Source organism: Akebia trifoliata, chromosome 8, assembly GCF_017979445.1.
Source record: "Akebia trifoliata isolate Shusen 1 chromosome 8, ASM1797944v1, whole genome shotgun sequence".
Taxonomy (NCBI): domain Eukaryota; kingdom Viridiplantae; phylum Streptophyta; class Magnoliopsida; order Ranunculales; family Lardizabalaceae; genus Akebia; species Akebia trifoliata.
This window is the reverse complement of record NC_141382.1, coordinates 5,357,533-5,374,435: the sequence shown is the minus strand read 5'-3', so window position 1 is coordinate 5,374,435 and position 16,903 is coordinate 5,357,533. Positions and strand designations below refer to the sequence as shown.

Sequence of the window (16,903 nt, the reverse complement as noted above, 5' to 3'; positions counted from 1 at the left end):
GTAGCTAGCTCCCATGTGTTGTTTTTTGTGATTGAATTGATTTCTTCATCCATAGCGTCTCTCCATTTCTTGTTTTCTACCGCTTCTTGGTAGCTTAGAGGTTCACAATCACCAAAGAGACACAAAAGAGTGATATTATTTTGATTTTCGGTTACCTCATAAAGTTCTTGTAAGCTTCTTAAGCGTGGCGTCTTCTCATTAGAACTTTCACTTGATGACGAATCTTCATGCAGGTTTCCGATTGGTGAGATCAGTGGAGTAGTAGGCTCTCGAAGTTCTTGTCTTGTCTCTTCCATCCTCGGTTGCTCCATTTCTTCTTCTTCTTCAAAGTAAGGAAGAAAATCATACTCGTCTTCTTGTGTGTTCCAATCCCAAGAATCTTTTTCATTGAACTCTACATCACGACTAATGAGAATTTTCCCGGTAATTGGATTGTACAACTTGTAGCCTTTGGATCTTGAGTCATAGCCAATGAATACGTACTTCTCACTTTTATCGTCGAGCTTGGTTCTCTTTTCATCAGGCACATGAACATAAGCAACACTTCCAAAGACTTTGAGGTGAGAAATTCTGGGCTTTCTTCCACTCCATGTTTCTTGTGGTGTCTTCTCATACACACTTCTTGTTGGAGAGCGATTTGCCAGGTAGACTGCACAAGCCACCGCTTCGGCCCAAAACTCCTTGGGCATTCTTTTGCTCTTGAGCATGCTGCGAGCCATGTTGAGTATGGTTCGATTCTTCCTCTCTGCCACTCCATTTTGTTGGGGGGATCTCGGCACCGTTAAGGGACGACGAATTCCATGATCTTCGCAATACTTTTGGAACTCGTTTGATGTGAATTCTCCTCCTCGGTCAGATCTCATGGCCTTAATAGCAAGATCGCTTTCTTTCTCAACAAGGGCTTTGAACTTTTTGAAATTCTCGAATACCTCCGACTTCTCCTTTAGGAAATAAGCCCACGTTTTTCTTGAAAAATCATCAATGAAAAGGAGAAAGTATTTACTTTTACCAAAAGAGTTTGGTTTAATTGGTCCACAAACATCGGTGTGTACGAGCTCGAGCGGCTTTGTAGCTCTTGATGATGACTCCTTCGGAAAGCTTCTCCGGGATTGCTTCCCAAGCAAACATCCTTCGCAAAGCTGATCGGGTTGGTTGATGCATGGTAGACCTCTCACCATCTCCTTCTTTTCCAAAAGTTCAAGCCCGCCAAAATTGAGGTGTCCAAAACGTAAATGCCATAGCCATGATGAGTTATTATAACAAGCTTTTAGACATACTGGAACATCGTATTGAATGTTCAAGAGGAACATTCTATTTTTTGACATGGGCACCTTGGCAATCAAATTACTTTTACTGTCTCTTAAGAAAATGTTATTTTCTTTTAAGTGAATATCATACCCTTTCTCTAGCAATTGACCCAAACTCAAAATATTATTCTTCATGTTGGGCATAAAATAGAAATTTGAGATGAATTGATGGCCTCCATTTTGTAAACGTATGAGAATTTTACCTTTGCCTTCCACGGGTATTTTTGATTCATCTCCAAAGGAGACATTCCCTTTTACCGCTTCATTGGGCTCCATGAACATTTTTCTTTGTCCACACATGTGATTGCTAGCGCCGGTGTCAAGATACCATCTATTTTCTTGACCTTCATCTTTGTCTTTACAAATTAGCAGCAACGTACCTTCTTCTCTACCTTTATCTTCGATGAAATTGGCCTTTTCTTCGACCTTGCTTGACAATCTACACTCGGAGGTATAGTGATCGAACTTATTACAATTATAGCATTTGATGTGAGATTTGTCGTTCCTTGACCATGAGTTACTTCTTCTGTGCCCTCTTGTTGCTTGTGGATTTCGACTTCTTTCTCCGTTGTTGAAGTTATTAGAGTTGTTGGAATTGTTGAAGTTGTTGTTGAAGCCGCCCCTTCCTTCTCTTCCTCGTCCACGTCCACGTCCTTGGCCACGTCCTTTTCCTCTTTGATTTCTATTATTTCTAAAATTTTCTTCCTTCAAGTTGAGTTGTAGTAGTTACTCTATAGTCTCCTTTTGCTTCTTTTTCCTCTTTTGCTTTTCCTCATAGGCTTGTAAAGAACCCATGAGTTGCTCAACGGTCATGGTTTCTAAATTTTTATTTTCTTCAATGTTCGTAGCAATGAATTCAAAATTTGGATTCAGAGTACGAAGAATTTTCTCCATAACTTTCACTTCACTAATATCTTCACCATTTCTTCTTAATTGATTAACAATGGCCAATACTCTAGCAAAATAATCAGAAATTAATTCAGATTCCTCCATGAATAAAAGTTCGAACTCACCTCTAAGAGTTTGAAGACGAATCTTTTTAACTTGCTCGACTCCTTTGTTGCAAGTTTGAAGCTTCTCCCACGCTTCTTTGGCCGTAGTTGCATTTGAGATCTTCTCGAATGCATCTTCATCTACTGCTTGATAGATGAGATAAAAAGCTTTCTTGTCTCTCTTTCTTGAATCCCTTAAGGCTTCCCGTTGGGTTTGGGAAAGAGCAACATCGTCTTGCTCCTTATGGCCTTTCTCGACAACTTCCCACACATCTTGAGCTCCTAGTAGCGCCTTCATCTTGATACTCCAATTGTCATAGTTGCTCTTGGTGAGCATTGTAACTTGGAAGGGGACCATTCCTCCACTTGCCATTTTTCTTCACGAACCTGGCTCTGATACCACTTTGTTGGGAATTAAAGGGAAGATTGGAGAGAATAATTTTTGGATGGAAGAGGTTTTTTATTATTGAACTCAACTTGATCTTTTTTTGGTTGATACAAAATGGTGGGAGAACATCTCTATTTATAGGACTCTATGGACAATTCTAGATACACCATTAAATAACTTAGATTATTCTAGATACTTCCTATATACCAATTAATAAATGAGTGTTTCTAGAAAATACAAGAGTATTTCTAGTGACTCTAGTAAATAAAAGAAAATTCTAGAAACTCTAGCAATTACAAGATAATTCTAGAAACTCTAGCAATTACAAGAAAATTCTAGAAACTCTAGAGACAAACTATAATAAATCAAGTTTATTATTTCAACAAGAAGATCGTATGAAAGGTTAGACCAATTAGAAGCCATATATGTAAGGGTCTCTAATATTGAAAATTGTATCCAATGGAGGGATATTTGAAGATCTTGTGAGAGAAAGAAGTATTCATCAAAGAGCATGAACTAGGAAAAAAATGGGAGGTCGAGATAAAATAAAATAGGATTTATTTTATTTTATTTTTTTGCTTAAGAAGAAAAGATTTTCTCTTAACAGATCTTCATGCTTTTTTAGCCATTTATCATGACTCAAATTCAATAATGATGAAGTTTACAAAAAAATGAGTCGTGCTAGAGTGGCCTCAAGATTGACCTCAATTCACACTTTGTTGACATGGAGGTGCGCACACAACCATAGATGTTTTTCACTTGTATCTCAAAGAAAAGTATCTATGGTTCCATACACACTTCCACGTCAGCAAAGTGTAAATAGAGGTCAACTTTAGGTCACTCCAGAATTATTCAAACAATAATAATAATGAAGGTAAAAAATTTCATGTCTTGAATTTGATCCCAGAACTATATGTTACCACATGCACCCTGTGAACTTGGTGCGCCATTGTAATCTTAGCCTTCTTTCTTATCTATGCTGCTTTCTCATTGTGTTAAATGATTGACACACTTCCCTTTCAATATGATCTCTATAAAACCAAATACCAACAATATTATGTATTTTGGCCAAATCAGCTTCTTCTTATTCTTCTTCTCTTCATAGACTAGTATCAATCCTCACTATTTGATGAAACCATTAAATCTCCACCATACACAATTACTCCAGATGGAAGCAACTTAGGTAGTTAAAAATATAGAATATGTACAGTAACTGGAAAATCACTGTCCAGCTTGTTACTAGCCTCATTAGTGCCTTCTCTATATTAAAAGAAGCAAAGAGTGAATTTATGGCAATAGTAGATCCCCATGAGATCTCAAACACTTTAGAAGAAGCAATCTTTCACAAGTCTAAAACAAAGGATTTCTACACTGTGAGGTATTACCAATTTTTAAAAAGAGGGTTCTCCTCCATTCCAAGCATGCCCATTGTTCGGTGATTATCAATAAAAATAAAAAACAAGATAATAAGTCTTGGTAAGCAAGGATCAATCCATAGAGACAACGTTGATCCACAATTTCTGACTTAAAATTATGACAATTCAAAGTAATTAAAGAAAATTGAATAAAACTAACTTAAATTAACAAAAATAAATATGAAATAAAATCACAATGTAAATGATTATATCAGTTGAATCCACCAAGAACAACTCATCTCATTAGCTTATTTGTCCTTTTGTTCTCTCGATCCAATCAACAATCTAATGTTATTAGATCGGAAGATTAAATCCGTTAAATCTAAATACTAAGTTTGAATCTCTGTGATTGGATTTAATAAGATGAAATCAAAGTATTAAATATAATATCCCTAACAAGGCATATTTTAACTTGAACTTATCTAATCTTAATTATCAAAATTAGAAAAACAAATATTAGATCTGATGATCCCTATTTAACAAAATAATATCAAAATTAGACAATGAAGCACAAATAAAAAAAATTAAAATATTTAAGATAATCTTGCTCAGGCTTCATCGACCTCTCTAGTAGAGGTTTAGCCATAGATCATTACAAGAAAAAAGAAGAAGCAATAAATTGAAAATAAAAGAGAGAGATGAGAAAAGAAAAAAATTGCTCTTTATTGACTCTTGATCTAAAAACTGGCAGGAACTCTTCTGCTTATAAAACTTGAATAAGAAATTAAACCCAAAAACTAAAAGCTGAAAAGAAGAGATCCTATCAGATTGGAGAAGATGGCGTATGGCTCTTGTCTGGTCTCTTATTTATAAAGACCAGATTAGGATTTCATAAATTCGAAATTTTTTCGTGTTTTACAAAAAAATTTGAACCCTATTCTGTTATGTAACAAATTAAGCTATCATTACATTGCACAGATCTCGATGCATTTTCTGTCGACATCACTGTGCCACGACTCTTGTGGGCTCAATGCGTCTGGGTTTTGGTCCATGATCTTATCTTGGGTCCTGGATTGTAATGTATTATTCAATTATCTTGTTTCATCTTTTTGAATCTTGTGACTTTGACTTATGACAAATAAATAATCAAAATTAGACAAAAAAAATCATAATTTATTAAAAAATAATAATAAACATGGACTATCCATGAATTATGTCTATTTAAGAGATTTAGTGTATGATTAAACCTTAAAGTGTCTGTAAATAGGGCCTTAGAAACAACTTTCTAGGTCTTGATCACCCATAAGTTGATCCTGTGTGGTTAAGTATAGAATACCACACGCGACAACTGGTGGTGCATGATTTATATATAAAAAGATTATTATAAATTTGAAGGCAATAAGGATATGGAGCCATGCAAAACGATAAGGGTTGCTATGGCTAGATAATCCGAGACCATCTAGGGAGGTTTTACAGAGCAGCTTATGGGGCAAGTTCAGCAATTGGTGTCAATAGTAGAATTACAGGCTAATCTAGATGGATCAGAATTTTTGCAAGGAAGGAATCTTGCGAACCTTATTATAGTTTCTGATTCAGAAATTGCCATTAATTTCATATTGGGGAAGATTGAACCTGCATGGTTAGTAGAATTATAAAACTAAAGTCCAAGTTTGAGGGAGTACCTTCAAGTATCAATTTTTATTTTTATTTATTTTAACATTAAAAGAAAAAATCAATGTGCAAATTATACCAAGAATGGAGTTAAATTCTGCTATATATTGGAGTGTGAAGGGTAGATGTAAACAAGTAACTTTGACTTCTTCTCAAGAGAAGCAGATAGGGCGGCAAATTCTTTGACAAAATAAAAGAGGTTTCATTGATTTTATTTTTTTTGTTTCTTGCTTGTAATGCCATGCATTCCAGGTGAATTGGCAGGAGTTTTGCTTGATGATGTATGTTGCAACAATTTAAGGTAATTGATCTAAATATTAGGGTGGGGACGTTAACACCCTAACTTACTGACCATGAAAAATTAAAGACTAATGATTTTCTGACACCCACATGTGGCATACTTAATATACTCTATCTCCTGATGTGTCATGTGCTAGAACCATAAACTTTTTTCCTTGGGATACACAACTGCATATATTCATGGGGATGTGCATACGTGTATCCCGAGGCATAAAATCTGTGGTTCTAGTACATGCCACTTCAAGAGAGTATTTTGAGTACACGTGGGGGAGTCAAATTATCACTAATCAAAAATAAATTTGAATTGTCAATTCTTACTGAAAGAAATAATTCTTGTATTTATAAAGGAACACTAATGATTTTCTGACTCGAAAATTTTCACTATGTATGTGCTTGGCTGACGTGGCAAGAGCATAAAACCGTTGATCGTTTTCCTTGAGTATCTCGAAGAAAAAGATTTATGATTATGTGCCCTTGCCACTTACAAAGCGAGTGAAAATTTTCGAGTCAGAAAATCATGATTCTAAAAGGAATTTTAATATGAGTCGTGATTTTCTGATGCCCCCTTTGACATAGGCTCCTAACGTTGCATGGGCTGGAACCATAGACTTTTTTCTCATAATACACAATTGTACACTCCCATAAATATGTGTAGTTGTGTATCCCGAGGAAAAATCTATGGTACTAGCACATGCCATGTTGGGGGGTACGGGAGAGTATGTCAAAGCGGGTGTCAAAAAATCATTCTTCTTTTAATATAGGGTGAGATCCCAACAACCTCAATGCTTACCCATAAAAAATAATAATTATCTATATTTATAATTTAAGAGATTCTTTTACAAATCCTAAATATATGTTCGAATTTTACAACATAGATGTGTTATCCATCTATGGTGATATAAGATAAAATAGAATTGTGATAAATTTACTCGAAAAAGGTAACTCGAAATTCACTCAACCGCACAAAACCATAGATATTTTCCTCGTTTATCTTGAGGATACAAATCTATGGCTCCGTGCACATGCCACCAAGGGTGGAGCCATGATTTTTTTGTGGTGGGGGCAAACTATAATTAATGATATAGTTGAAGAACTTAAAGATGAATGATTTTGAGAAGAAATACAAAGATTTTTGGTTGGAAGTTGAAGAAAATGATCTTTAGTTCTTTTCCAATTAGTCTATGAGTGAAGGCCCAAGTCAAGAGGCAATGTAATATTAATAATTTGAAGAGGGAGGGGTGCAAAAATTGGAGGGAGGTGAGGGGGGGGGGGGCAATTGGGCATGCTGTTAGTTGAAAATACAGTGTTATCTCAATTTCCCTCACAGGCTCCTTACTAGCTCTACCCCTGCATGCCATGTCAATTGAGTGAATTCCAAGTATCATAAAATAATATTTTTGTTGTCTAAAATGATCATGATAAGTAACAAATTGTGCAACGGGGAAGAAGATCCCTTGGTTTGAGGAGTCTATACCCTTTTGGCCTATCATAAGATGCATAACACATTCCTTAATTCCCTAGTTTAATCTAGGGGTACAACTCGGTTGATTTGGTTCTGTTTGTGGTAAAATCGGAACCAAATCAATATAAGTCGATTTCATTAATCTAGGCTCTCTGGTTTGGGTCCCTAGCTCCGAGTCGTGATAATCAGAGTACCCACATGGCACCCTCAATAAACTTTCCTGATGTGATAAGTTTGGAACCGTAGATCTTTACCTCTCGGGATACACAGTTCCCTTGGGATACACTTTTTTTATGTATTGGAAGTGCAGTTGTGAATCCTGATGTCTACAGATCTACAGTTCCCGAACTTGCACGTCAGGAGAGTTAATTGAGTGTGCCACGTAGTGTAGTCAGATTATCAGATGTAATTATCCCTTATTCAATCATGCCGGCTCTCCAAATGTATATATATATATATTTATGCATGTATGTGGCTGACGTGGCAATGGCACAGGCCGCACATCTTTACCTGTGTTTCCTGATGAAAAGGATATATGATCATGTGTCCTTGTCACGTCAGCAGCATCTAAGACCATGTGCATCATCACCGCTCTTTTATTAAACTATGTGGTCAACGTATACATAATGACTTAGTCATTCTCTCACACGTATTCTAGGATTCAAATGAATTGGTATTCACTTTTAGAGAGGTTGAATTGAAGAAACTAAGACCTAGTCAATGTCTCTAGACGGCCATCTAACTACAAATTTATTCATTGCTTGCAGATCTCTATATCGACTACCCCATTATATAGAATGTACAAACCATGCTTCTTTCCTAACTCCAGCTCCTTCCCTTTCTTTTTTTAGGTTTCTTTGCTCAAGCTTTACTACACACAATAGAAAAGAGAGTTCAGATATGGCAAACCATATTCTCTTATTGGTACTGCTAGCTTTCACTTCCTCTCTTGCCTTTGCCTTTGAGCCTAGTCCATTGCAGGACTTCTGCGTCGCAGATCCTACTAGCTCTGGTATGCTATCATCCTTTCATAGTTGCACGAAGCACAATGGTTAATTCTTTTTTTTTCCTCGAAGTTTATTGTTAATGGGTTTATATTGGTTTTTATTTTTACTTAATCATGCCAGTAACTAGTATTCATTTTTCACTTATTAATTCTACGGTTCTTTGCAGCCCTGGTGAATGGTAAGGTCTGCAAGGACCCAAAGCTCGTGCAGGCCAATGATTTCTTCTTTGCAGGGCTCCACATAAAGGGAAACACATCAAACTCTCGAGGATTCAGGGTCACCCCAGTAATTGTAGCTCAGATACCTGGACTCAACACTCTTGGAATCTCTATGGCACGCATAGACTATGCACCGTGGGGTGTTAACCCTCCACACACACACCCTCGTGCAAGTGAGGTCCTGACGGTTCTCGAAGGCACCCTTTATGTTGGCTTTGTCACCTCCAATCCTGAAAACCGTCTCATTACCAAGGTCCTTCAGAAGGGAGATGTATTTGTTTTCCCAGTTGGCCTCATTCACTTCCAGCGCAATGTTGGATATGGAAATGCGGTTGCAATTGCTTCGTTTAGCAGTCAGAATCCTGGTGTCATCACTATAGATAATGCTGTGTTCGGATCGAACCCACCCATCCCAGCTGAAGTTCTCACCAAGGCCTTTCAAGTTGATAAGAACATAGTTGATCATCTTCAGGCACTATTCTAGCCAAGCAATATATGAAAGTGAAATTCTGAAAAAGTGTTTTGTGCGCAACTATGTCTTCATTAGAAACTCTGTCTATTCAATTTATTTATTTTCATTCCATTGTTCCATTTTGCAATCAATTGGTTTTGTAAAGAAATCCTCATTAGGTATTGAACGTTGAGTTGATTTTTATATATCAAATACTTTGCATTGGTGTTTCATAGAAAGTGTTCTTATGACATTTTTTTTGTATTTTGTTTTTGAGGTTTTTGGTGTGTGTTAAGCAAACAAGATTTTATATAAATGGATCTGAAAAAAGGGTGTCCCGTAACATAACCAAAATAGTTTTTTCTTGCAATCAAAGGCAATTGAAAAATCTTAAAGAAATAACTTGTTGCTCAATACTTTATGATTGATGCATGTTTAGCAAGAGCAGCCGCCACCGAAATACCTTCTCTAAATAATACGAGAAGCTCTCAATGGAGTAAAACACGCATTTCTTTTATCCCTCGCAGCATTTCATTCAGCCTCCGAGAAGCTCTACCATCCGGAAAGCCCATAACCAGAAGATTTCAATCTGATTAAATAATGTTTGAGAATAAGATACATTGTATTGTACAGGGTGCATGAGATACATTGTATCATTGTTAGTGTATTTCATCACAAATGGAAGGTTGTCAGGGAGGATATTCTAGAATATTTATTGATACTTAGAATATATCATCCAAGATAATGCACTCTTTATAAATACCTTATTTAGCTTTAATGGATATTTATATAGATTACATCATCTAAGATATATGAAAACTAGTCTAATATAATATTCTAGAATATCCTAATTGATATATTCTAAACATCAATAAATATTCTAGAATATCCTCTGTCACAACTTTCCATTTGTGATGAACAATGATGGTTTCTTCCACTTTAGGAGTTTTGTTTGTTAAACCAGCACCACACAATTGGGAATTTTTCATGAATTTTATCCATGAGACCATCGACATTGTTTTAGTATTTCATTAATACCATATATTTACCATAGTAATAGAGTTTGGATTCAATAAATATTCGGCTGGGATCAATTGGTAACTTTGAATAGATTTTGAAAAGTATTAGAGATATTTCAGGAAATTTACAATGATGTATTTTGGGTTTCTTACCAAAACCCATCATCTTCAACTTCCAAAAAAAGTCCATCTTGTTCTTAAGATTTGAATATTGAAGTGAACAAAATTAAGGCGAAGAGTAAAAAGGTTAAAATATTCCGGGATTAATAAATTAAAGTCGATTAAATCATCTAGTCCCTCATTTAGAGAAAATTTTACGAATTTTTTAAAATGGTTTGAAGAATTTTTTGACTAAGATCTTAATTAAGAATCAAGAATCAATTTTACTTTTTATCTTTTTATGATATAAGCTTGGATCTAGTAAATGAGTATAAATCATAATTGATCAAATACAAATGTTGAAGGATGCCCAATAATCTGGTAATTTAGATACTTGGTGCCAAAACACTAATGTGCAATGATAGAAAGGCCGAATCTTTCAAACGGCCATAAACGGGCCTCTCCATATTTTGATTCAATTTCCAGGACCAAGACTGGTACCTTAATTCTAACTATCCTATGTTTGTTAAAAATTAATTATTTAAGACAGAAATATGAGATCTATTATTTCGAATAACTCGATCTTCATTCCTCACAAGAGATTCGAAGGAAAAGACATGAGAAATTAGCAACTTTCACATATTTATTTATTCAGAATAATGACAAAAAAATTATTGTGAAAACGAGTTACATGGAGAAAGCATAAAAATTGGATGCTTTACTAGTATAATAGAAATTCATCTTCTTGATCTAGACTTAGTGTCAATCAAGATTTTCTCATCCTCAATCCACTGTTCTTAAACCTTCCTTCCGTTCAGAATTGGTCACTCATGCATCAATCTCTTCAGCACCGATCACCATTTAATACCTCTCAATCCCTGATTCTCCACTGTTACAGATTCTTCATCCGAATTCTCCTCCATCACCAAAGCTTGATATGGATTTAGGTCAAATTGGATAGGGACTTCTAAAGAGACAGGTGAAAAGTACTTAAAATGTATGATTACAATTAGAAATCACGCGTCATGCTGAATTTTTGGTCCCTGGTTGAACACAAAAAGATGGGCTCCACACGGAAATTTCGTTAGGCCAACGCAGAACATTCTTCTATGACAGATTCCGAGGTTCTCTTCTTACTTTAGGGATAAATATATAACTCAATCATGCCGGCTAGGCGCTCCACAAATGTATGATTACATATAAAAATTCGGGCTAAAGTTTGTCCTCTAGAATGACTGGGTCGTACCTCTTCTCATATATGTAGTTTAAGATAACTTAAAACATCAAATGAAACTATGGTTTGTGTGCAACTGTCTTAAGTAGATATGCTATGTAACTATGGTTTCTTATTTCATTCCATTGCTTCATTTACAATCAATTAAAATTTCCACAGATCTTCAAGAGTGGGGGCATTTTTGAAATCCAACTTTTGGTGCCAGACCACTTCTCCTCTGCCTTCTCTCATTATAATAGTAAGGATATGTGTGCCGCCAGAAAATGCACTTCTTTACCAATAAAAAAAAAAGTTTTAGTGTGGAAGAGGAAAGCTAGAGATCTAGAAAGGATCTCATCATTGCTCGTGAACATAGTTATTTATTCTCTTAATTTACTTTTGATTTATGTTTTTATATTTTTATTGTTATCTATGCACGTTTTGTTTATATATTATTTAATTTGTACAAAAGGGAAAGAAAGGTAAACATCGTTACTATTATAATTAGAGAAGGTGGAGTAGAAGTGCTCCGACACCAAAAGTTAGATTTCAAAAATACCCTCACCTTAACAATTAAATTTAATATAATCAAAGGTCATTTTGACCAAAATCCAATAAAATTGCAATCGTATGTCCCTAAAATCATGTTTGATAGTTTTTAAAATTAAAAAAAATATACTTTTTGCCATGTAATCTTCAAGATCATCCTTCGATTTATGTTTTAAATTACAAATAAGCTATACCCTCTTGATTTTGTTTTCAGCAGTCTTTACATTCCTTTAAACTATAATCTCTTTGTAGGAGATTTGCTTTAACTCTTTTCTCTCTCCTTTAATGTCAGATAATTTCTATAATTTTTTTTTAAGAGGGGATATTCTTGGTGAACATATTTATATAGAATCTTGCAGAGTTAATTAGAGTCCATAAGAAACTAATGATGCGTTCCTGTTGCATGAGATCAGCTCCTTGATTGGCATATCCAGTACCACATACAATTGCTTGGCAAGAATGAAAAGAAGTTGGGCTTACGTTTGTAAAAAATGTAAGTTTTTAAAGATTTCCATTAACAAAATGTACGCCCATAATATTTGAACGAAAATACAATCTTTTACGAGTCAAAATTGAAGTTTTAAATGAACTTAATGTGGGCCATAGGTGCAAGGACAAATTTGGTACTTTCAGTTTTAAAATTTTGACGCTCTAAACGTTCCTAAAGAATTAAATTTTTTTATTTTTCTAGGTTAAGGTTTTTTACTTTTTATTTGTTTAATTACTTTCTATATATGGAGCGGTTCAGCAGCCTCATTATGGTGCCCCACATGGTGCCACACATTTTTCAAAACATGGGTTACAAGCTTTGGAATGAGCTGATTTTTTGTGAGGATGATCTCTATGATGAGAAGATCATCCTCACCAAAAATCAGCCTATTCCAAAATTTCTAACCCCATCAAAAGTGATTTACAAAAATTGGATGGTCCAGGATTCTTCCACTTGTAAACTTGGTTTAGAAGTTTCAAAATGAACTGATTTTTGGTGAGGATGATCTCTTCACCGTAGAGATCATCCTCACAAAAAATCAGCCTATTCCAAAACTTGTAACCCCATCAAAAGTACAAAAAATGCGTGGCACCATGTGGGGCACCATAAGGGGCTGCTGAACCGCTCCCTTCTATATAACCACCTTGCGGTCCCTGAAATAATTGGGTTGGCATTTACTGTTACATTGTTCAATTCTAGACTATCATTAAATTTTGTCACTATAAATCATATTTAGTGATAAGAACAGGACACCATTCCGGATCGTGACTCTTAATTGTATAGAAATAACACAAAAGACAAGACCGGGTCTTCGTCATCTTCCATGTAAATAAATATGTGAAAAATTGCAAATTCACACTTCTTTTCCTTCCAAACTCTTGTGAGGAGTGATGATCAAGTTCTTTTTCTTTTATTTTTTTCTAAGAAAGTAAAGGAAAATTAAATAAATATAAAAGGATATTTACTGAGAAATATAGGCAAACCCCTAGTATTGAGATTATAATCGGATTCCCTGTTTTCAATAAATATCATTAGGGGTGACTTTGAGACAAGTTGAAAGTATGCAGAGCCCATGAAAGAAATTCAGCGATTGGCATCTACGTTTATTTCATGTATTTTTGAATTTTTGGGAGAGAAACTAATAGAGCTACGTACTAAATGTTTAGCTCGTATGGGTGTATATGGTAGGGAATTTTTTGTAATCTAGGATGCCAATGCTATCCCTCAAGAGCGAATAGTCTTTGACGATGTAGTGAGCAATTACTCTCGTGGTTAGTCTTTAGGGAGAGGTGGGACGATGTCCCTTGAACCCTAGCTAAACAATCAAAAAATAATAGTAAGAATTGACCAAAACATTATCCAGTAGACCTAACCTGAAGGCTGAAACACAGCACAAAAAATAAAATATGACCAAGGCTTCCCTGGTACAAGAGAAATTCATCTTCTTGATCTCTCATTCATCTACCCCTTCATCATAAACCTCCGTCAATGAGGTCATTCTCTAGCAATATGGGTTCTTGATGATGCGTGAACCATAGTCCCATGCATATGACTACACCAAATACCATCCCTGTTAAATTTTAAAGATAAATTTCTAGAAATCTTATTTTAATTTCTTATTTTATTTTGAGGGTTGTAGTGAGGGTATTTATGTAATTTTGTATGACTCTAACTTCACTTGTGTGATTGACACATGTCACTTTCTCCCTCTTCCCTACCTCATCACCTTTGCATTTACCATGTAATCATTATTACTTTTCCCATGTACTCTTATGAAATATCCAACTTTATTGATGAATCTCATTACCATTAATTATCTCCATTTTCCCATACAACCAATTAAGTTCAATGCAATTTCGTTTTCCATCTTGAACCTTCTAAAAATCCTTTTGAAACTTTTTAAATAAACATTCTCATATACTAGAAATTTCCTCTACCACCTATATATATATATATATGCAGAGAGTCTGAATCATAACCAAATCCTTGAAATAACCCTTGAGAAGAGAGAAAGTGAGTAAGATACCATCAACACTCCAAAATTCTATATCTTGTATAAGTGGAAGTCTCATTTCTAACTTGTAAAATTTTTTTTTTGAATTAACTTAGTATTTTTCTTTTTATCCTTTTGATTGTTGTTGTTCTTCTTCTTCTTGGTTATGAGTTTAGGACAAGTGTGTTTCTACACTATTTTACAAGAGGAGTTCCGAAATTTTTGGATTATATCTTTCCCCACAATCCCAACCCTTATCCATACAAGAACTATCCTTATCATCTCTACCTTCCTTAACCAGCCCAAAGATCCTAACAAATCCTCCAAAATATACCCCATAATCATACCATTACCTTGACTTCTCTATGATTTCCTCATCTTGGCTTAGCACGACCTAACTGATTTTCTATTAGTTTTCTTATTTACAGGAAGAAAATACTAATAAATTGTAATGCTCATTTGAGAATTGTAAGATGATTTTTCATTGTTCTTATTAAACTTAGGAGGTTTGGTAATCTCAAATTGGCCTCTCTATTTCTATAATTTATTTTTCTCTTATTTCTGAGCTTAAATCCTTACGATCTCAAGGATGGTAACAATTCTTCATCTAAATCCTCCTCCATCATCACCAAATCTTGAAACGGATTTTGGTCAAACTGGATAAGGACATCTAAAAAACACAAGTGAAAAAGACAGGTGAGAAATCCTTGAAAGGTATGATTATATCTAGACGTCACAAGTCATGCTAATTTTTGGTCCACAGCAAGAACACCAAAATGATGGGCTCCACATGACAATATTCGGTTGGCCAACTCAGAACATACTTGCTTCTACGACGGATTCCGATGCTTCTTCTAACTTTAGAGAGCAAATATTTGTATATAATAACACAATTTTATATAAAAACATGGGGTTAATGTTTGTCCTCTAGAATCTAGATTGAATGGGTCGTACTTCCTATAGATATAGTCTAATAAGATAACTTAAACTATTAAATGAATCTAAGGGAATGAATAAGGTCGGCTAGAAGGGATAATTGCATTAACTTGGAGAGGGATCGGATTCATGAAACAAGACCTAGTCAATGTATTTGGACGGCCACCTCTTAAAATAACTATTAATTAATTTCTTCTATACTTTTAGATCAACCTACCTCTATATATAGAGTACACAAATCTTGCTTATTTCATAACTCCAGCTACTTTGCCTTCTTTTGTTAAGTTTATTTTGTTCTTGTTATACGACAGACTAGAAACGAGGTTTCAAATATGGCAAACCACATTCTTTTGTTGGGAGTACTGCTAGCTTTCACTTGCTCTATTGTCTTTGCCTTTGAGCCTAGTCCCTTGCAGGACTTCTGTGTGGCAGACCCAAGCAGCTCTGGTATGTTATTCTTGTGAAGTTGTACTGATAGATTTAGTTTAGGTTGGCTTTTAGTTTTTTTACTTAATCATGCCGTTTATAAGTAATAATGTTTTATTTCTCACTTATCATATGGTTCTTTGCAGCACTAGTGAATGGTAAGCTCTGCAAGGATCCAAAGCTCGCTCAAGCCAACGATTTCTTCTTTACTGGGCTCCACATACAAGGCAACACATCGAACCCTCAAGGATCCAGGGTTACCCCAGTAAATGTAGCTCAGATACCTGGACTCAACACTCTTGGAATCTCCATGGCACGGATAGACTACGCACCATTGGGTGTTAACCCTCCACACACGCACCCTCGTGCAAGTGAGATCCTGACAGTCCTCGAAGGCATGCTTTCTGTTGGCTTCGTGACCTCCAATCCTGAAAACCGTCTCATCACCAAAGTCCTTCAAAAGGGAGATGTATTTGTTTTTCCAATTGGTCTCATTCACTTCCAACGCAATGTTGGAAATGGAAATGCTGTTGCAATTGCCGCCTTGAGCAGCCAGAACCCTGGTGTCATCACTATAGCTAATGCCGTGTTTGGATCAAAAGAGCCCATCCCAACTGAAGTTCTCACAAAGGCCTTTCAAGTTGATAAAAGCATAGTTGATGGCCTCCAGGCACAATTCTAGCCAAATAACATATGACGGAGATATTATAGCAAGTGATTGTGTGCCACTGAGTCTTCAGTAGATAATCTATGGAACTGGTTTCTAGCTTGTCTTTCATTCCGTTGTTTCACTTACAGTCAATTAAATTTTCCCACAAATCCTAGCTCATTAAGTATTTATTAATACTGTGTTAGTAATTATATCTCACAAAGACTTTGCATCAGTGTTCCCTTTGAAGGATCGGTGCCCTTGATTAAAACCAGGGGCTAATGCCTTCCGCAATTACAAGTATAATAGCAGAAAGTTAAGAGGAGTGGTCTCTAACAACAAACAAACAAAAAATACTTAAAAATTACTCCATACTTG

General features: G+C 35.4%; 2 protein-coding genes across 2 annotated transcripts; both read left to right on the top strand.

Moving 5' to 3' along the window:
* The first annotated feature begins 8,280 nt into the window (after window positions 1–8,280).
* On the top strand, window positions 8,281–9,365 carry LOC147395670 (putative germin-like protein 2-1). The gene is made up of 2 exons (XM_086450657.1): window positions 8,281–8,487; window positions 8,649–9,365. The coding sequence occupies exons 1-2, from the start codon at window positions 8,376–8,378 to the stop codon at window positions 9,182–9,184; spliced, it is 648 nt and encodes a 215-aa protein (XP_086306783.1). The 5' UTR covers window positions 8,281–8,375; the 3' UTR covers window positions 9,185–9,365.
* Window positions 9,366–15,782: 6,417 nt separating this feature from the next.
* LOC147395669 (putative germin-like protein 2-1) lies at window positions 15,783–16,686 on the top strand. The gene is made up of 2 exons (XM_086450644.1): window positions 15,783–15,897; window positions 16,023–16,686. The coding sequence occupies exons 1-2, from the start codon at window positions 15,783–15,785 to the stop codon at window positions 16,556–16,558; spliced, it is 651 nt and encodes a 216-aa protein (XP_086306770.1). The 3' UTR covers window positions 16,559–16,686.
* Window positions 16,687–16,903: the final 217 nt, after the last annotated feature.